Raw genomic sequence first — 5,610 nt, 5'->3', positions numbered from 1 at the left:
GGACACTTATTTTTACTAATATGCAATCGTACTTGGCCTTTATTAGCGAATGGTTTGCCACAAAAGTGACATTTAGCTTTTTTAGTAATTGTTGTCATTATGTTATTATTGCTGGTATTATTAGTATTACTGCTGATAATATTACTGTTATTATTGTTATTAGCAGTGGTATAAGAACTTAAACTCCTGTTTATTACCGAATGAAATGATGATGGAATATTTGTTAATCGATTAACTGCCAACATATTAGGTGTATTCATCACTGTTGTTGAAATGGGTGATGATGATGATGGTAAAGTTGAATTATATGAGTAATTTGATCTATTACGATTCATCGCTACAGAATAGTTTAAATGCATTGAATCATTTTGTAAAGATGGTAATATTTTATGTTGTATATTCGATGTGGACTGATCATGTATTGAAGTAGTGGACAATGACTTCGGATTTGATGAATGGAGAGTAAAATCAGCCAATCTATGGTTTCCGAATCTGTCCGGAGCAGTACTCATGTTGGAGCTTGATGATTCAGAATAAGAATTATTCGATTTACAACATCCAGAATTAAATCCATCGAATTTTTCGGTACTTTCAACTAATGAACGTAACATATTAAGCCAGTTGTTGGCTAAATCCATTGCCTGTCCATCATTTCCACTATTATCGCCGACTGATGGTAGCATTGAGGTTGTTGTTGATGATGATGGTGGTGTTTGTATCACATTGGATTGCATATTTGTTGAACTAACTTCAAATGAATCTAATGCCTCTTTAAAATTCATTACAGCATATTTAAAAGTATTTAAAGGATCATTCATTGGTGTATTACTTGAACAAGTAGAAATTTGAGGATTTAAATACTGTCCTGCTAAGTTAGACATAGCAGCATCATAAATTGCTTGTATCAATGGGTGAGTAGGTATTGGAAATGTTGGCAACATTTGTGACATAACTGCTGAATGTTGTGGTGATGATTGGGATGACAATAATGTTGGATTATCGTTATGACAGGGATAGTTAGGTGTATTGGAACTAATAGTAGAAGTCGATAAGTGGTTTAGCAAAGGCGGTGAAGATACACTGGAATTCATATCACTTAATTTATCAGGATTATTGAATGATAAATTATCTTTACTCAATTCACAATTATCGTTGTTATTATTGTTATTATTACTACTATTCGGAGGAGCTAAGTCGTTTTTAAAATTACACTGGTTATCACGAAATTGTGTTGATGATGATGATCTTTCAACATAAGCATATAATGCTGATAATGCAGGGATTAAATTATCACTTTCTGCTATTGGTGATGATAAAGGACTTGTTTGAAGTTTACCAGAAGAAATCGTAGAATGAACGGAATATGGTGAATTAGGACATGTATTCATACCGGATTTATTGGGTGAATATTGTGAATGAACACTAGTTGTGCTAGTTAAGCCTGAAGATCTTGAAAATTTATTGTTATTAGCATTACTCGATATTATATTATTATTTGTTAAATTTAAGCTGGAATAATTTGTAGAACTACTGCAATTTAATACACTTGAAGATTTAATAGGTTTATGTGTTGTATCCACTAATTTTTGCAATGAAGATAAGGGACTTTCAGAGAAATTTTTATTCATTTCACTTGTACTGGATACTTTTGATGATGTATTTGATGAATTAGAAGTGCTTGGTATTACTTGTTTAGCATCTACTGTCATATCAAAATCAAGTTTCTCATCATAATTTAACTCGTTTCTTGACGTGGTAACAGGACTAGAAGTTGGAGTGTACGAGACGGTATCAACAGATGTGGTAGTATTATTAGTTGGAATGTCTAAAACTGAATTAATAGAGATACCAGCTTCAGAGTAAGTACGTTTACGATGTAATTTCGGTGATAATCTTATTGTTGGAGAATTTCTTTCCACAGCACTGTTAACAGACTCAGGTGAAGTGGACTGAATAAAATTTTGGTTTGAAAATTCATCTTTAGTTGATAGATTGTTATTATTTACTGATATTTCAACGAATGATTCAATTTTTTGTAGAACATTATTGTTGTTTTCACTTTCTATTAATTCTGTATCTTGTTTTCTACTAATTTTATCTAAAGTATCATCATACACTAAAGATGATTTTGCAGATTGTTGGTTTTCTTCTTCAGTTTTACATAATGTAGAAGATGGTGATAACGAGATGCCGAGTTGAGATGATGTTGGTGATGATAATGAATTAATATTATTTTGAGCATCTACTTGGATTTCTTCATCTTCATTTTTCTCTTCTTCACAGTATCCTTTAGAAGTAGAATGTTGATTAGATTTTATAACATTTTTGTCATCATCTAAATGTCCAAATCGTTTCGAAATTTCTCCTGAATTATCAGTATCGTATTTATCACATGTAAGCGTATGTTGTTTAATATTCTGTTTCATTACAGAATTCAATTCTTCATTAGATGATATGCGTGCATTAGAATTATTGGTTTGAGTGTTACTTAACCAATTCATATTCATATTTCTATGTGATCTTCTTCCACCGAAAGTACCCATAACAGATAGTCCTGACTTTCCGGATGTATGAGATGGGTTACTATTTCCAGAATAATGACTAGAACTCGCAGTGCTATTACTACCTCGTCGATTATCATCAGGATTAACAAAGACGCAACGGCCGGAATCGTTATATACTATTTCTGAATAATGGTTTGTTTTCATCATGTGCATTGTAAGCTCAGGAAGACTACGAAACGATTGATGACAACGCATACAACGAAGTATTTCACGTGTTTGTTCTGTTTCACTATTAATCCACATATCCTGACCTCTCACTAATTTCGGTATATCTTTTTCAGCTTGGTCACACTTTGGTTTATGTCCAGTATCTTTCATATGTAAAGTAAATATGTAGAGACTTTCAAAGTCTTTGCCACAACTACATATGAATGCTGTTTCACGATGACGTGTAGTCTGTTGAGATGAATTGTTGTTACTGCTATTATTACTACTAATATGTCCATGAGTAGTGTTATTCATATTTTCTGTTTGAAGATGAGATTTTATAGGATTCAGTACATGACTACTAGCTATATTTCCTATATTAGACATCATTCTGTATGACGTGTTTCCACGAAAATTTGGACATAAATTACCACTACTGCTAACTGTGTTGCCAGTATTATTACCGCCACTATTAATAGTATTAGCAGTATTTCCAATTGATGCTGTTTGATTTCTTATGGCTGGAAATCTTTGTGAATTTCTCATTTCTAAATTTGTACCAGCTAGTAATGCATTATTTAAACCACCTCTCAAACGACGTCCTACATAACGTGTATTTGTTGATAAAGGGCTAAGAGAGTTTCTTTGACGTCTGCCAACTGTATTATTAACATATTCATTCATTCCACCTGTCTGAAAACCTTGTTTCCTTTGGTGTTGATAATATGCACTGTACTTTTGATTACCACGCATCGATATTCCACTAAATGGCCCCGTATTCGTATTAGGATGATGTTGTTGAAGTGGGGGTGGAATGTGGTGAAAACTCTTTTCTAGTCCACTTGCATTAAATGATGATGTTACAGATGGTACTAAAGATGACGATGATGATAAAGATGGTGATTTGACTTGTTCAGGAATATGACCAGCGTTTGAATTAATATGTGGCTGAATGTGTGCAGGATTTGAACGATTGCTTAATGATGTCAAATTCAATGAATTACAATTGCTATCCGTGTTACTCATATTCCATAAGTCTAAATTAGGCCTTGTACCATTTATACCAGACGTTGCCATGGCCATAAGCTGTTGTCCAAGCTGGTAAAGTAGATCACGTGGATCAGATGATTTAGATTCATTCAAATTAGGCAAATCTACTAGTGGACATGATGCAGGTGCTAGTGACCGATGTGGACTAAGAGAACTTTGAAGAGGCATATGTTGTAATGTAACTGAAGATTTGGAAAATTTTGACGGAGAGACTTGTGACGATGATGGTGATGGTTGCGGTAGTGGTACTATAGATGTATTTCCTAAAAACTGTTGAGGATAAAGGTCAGGGGTCTGGTAGGATTTTGGTGAAGATATTGGACATTTGGAGTATGTAGAAGGTTGTGGTAAAGACTGTTCAAGAAATGGACTCGGTTTTTGACCACCAACTAGTAAACTTAATAATGAAGCAGTTATTGCTAATGATGGATTCGTTGAACTAAGATCAGCAGCACTGAACATATTGTAGCCTGTTTGATGTTCAATAAAGTTTTGTGGATACATAGAATTCGATAAACTGGTCGATTGTTGGTTTCGGCTATCAAACTTCAAATTATCTGAGTTTATTTGGCTAGTAGAACTATTAGATGATGGTACACTAGTAGTTGTTGCTGAAGATGGTGTAGAATAACTTAAATTACTAATCATGGGATTTTTTGAAAAATTTGTTAGTTGTGAAGAGTTAAATAAGAATTCACTTAAATTAGTTAATATTGCTTGAAAATGGGCAGTAAGATCTGGAGATGATGTTTGTGAATTAAAGTTTATTTGTTCATTATTTAGTTTATTGTTGTTGTTATGTTCAGATGTTTTAGTTAAATCTATTTCATTATCTAGGTTTGACTCATTGGTATTCGTTTTCGTTGTTGTATGTTGCTCCGTATATTGTTTTAATGCTTCGATCCAGTTAACATTGACTAGTTTTTCTATTGTAGGAACAATGGGAATTAAATCTTGTGGAGTTGAATTCACTTCACATTTCATGTTTGATTTACTATTAATAGATTTATCATGATTTATATCTGATGTACTACTAACGGTAGTAGCGACGGTAACAGTAACAATGGAAGAAGTAGTATTGGTTTCAAGGGAACCAGTTGTTTTTGGAGAGTTTTGCATCTTCCCACTTGATACCTCCAGAAAATCTATAGTCTGAGATTTACTGGGAGAATTCGGCATATTGGACAAGTCCAATGGAGGCGGTTGTGGTGTACTAACCATTGTATACGATAAATGTGATAAATCGGGCGAACGGTTCTGAGCTTTATTAGAATTATTTATATCAATATTATTGTTACTGCTTTTCCGGTGTCCTGATCCCATGTAGTCAGAGTTTTGAAGGGTATGTGTTGAGGGTGAGTTAATTTCAGGAAGGGTGAAATCAGTTGATCTACAAGTGTTAATTTGATTTGTTGAAGATGATGATGTGTCCATGATTATAGGTGTTAAAATTCCAACACATGGCATAATCATATGAAAAATGGAAAGTTAACTTGTTTTGTGTACAGTACTCGTTAGGTAAATGTATTATATGTTTGTATATTATGTTTGTAAACTAAAATTGATTCGTCTTCAAGAAAAGAGTCTATTTTAATTATACAATTAACAGTTTGTAATTTCTAAAGCACCGACAAAACAAGAAAAAAAGAGAAAAGTCAGTAAATTGTCAATGATAAGTGTGATTAATGCGTGGGAAGACATAGTTGTACATACACATATAAATTTATATGCAACCATACACACATAACTTTAGATATTATCGGATTCAATATAGTATACACGCGAAATAACGATAAATATGTGGCTATGTCGATCATGTTGTATTCATCAATTAAACGTTTTGTTCCCT

General features: G+C 33.1%; 1 protein-coding gene across 1 annotated transcript in view; it reads right to left on the bottom strand.

Moving 5' to 3' along the window:
- The window catches only part of Smp_180690 (putative tiptop), a gene marked incomplete at both ends in the record, with an annotated part of 6,324 nt that extends 1,096 nt beyond the window's left edge, over positions 1-5,228 (bottom strand). The window contains 5 exons of the mRNA XM_018788479.1: positions 1-5; positions 198-1,129; positions 1,211-1,441; positions 1,547-3,539; positions 3,621-5,228. The exon at positions 1-5 is cut by the window's left edge and continues 1,096 nt beyond it. Of these exons, the coding sequence (XP_018654017.1) occupies positions 1-5; positions 198-1,129; positions 1,211-1,441; positions 1,547-3,539; positions 3,621-5,228 (4,769 nt within the window). The remainder of the gene's footprint in view (positions 6-197; positions 1,130-1,210; positions 1,442-1,546; positions 3,540-3,620) is intronic.
- Between the last annotated feature and the right edge of the window lie 382 nt (positions 5,229-5,610).

Source organism: Schistosoma mansoni, chromosome W (genome assembly GCF_000237925.1).
Source record: "Schistosoma mansoni strain Puerto Rico chromosome W, complete genome".
NCBI classification, from domain to species: domain Eukaryota; kingdom Metazoa; phylum Platyhelminthes; class Trematoda; order Strigeidida; family Schistosomatidae; genus Schistosoma; species Schistosoma mansoni.
This window is presented reverse-complemented; position numbering and strand designations above follow the sequence as displayed.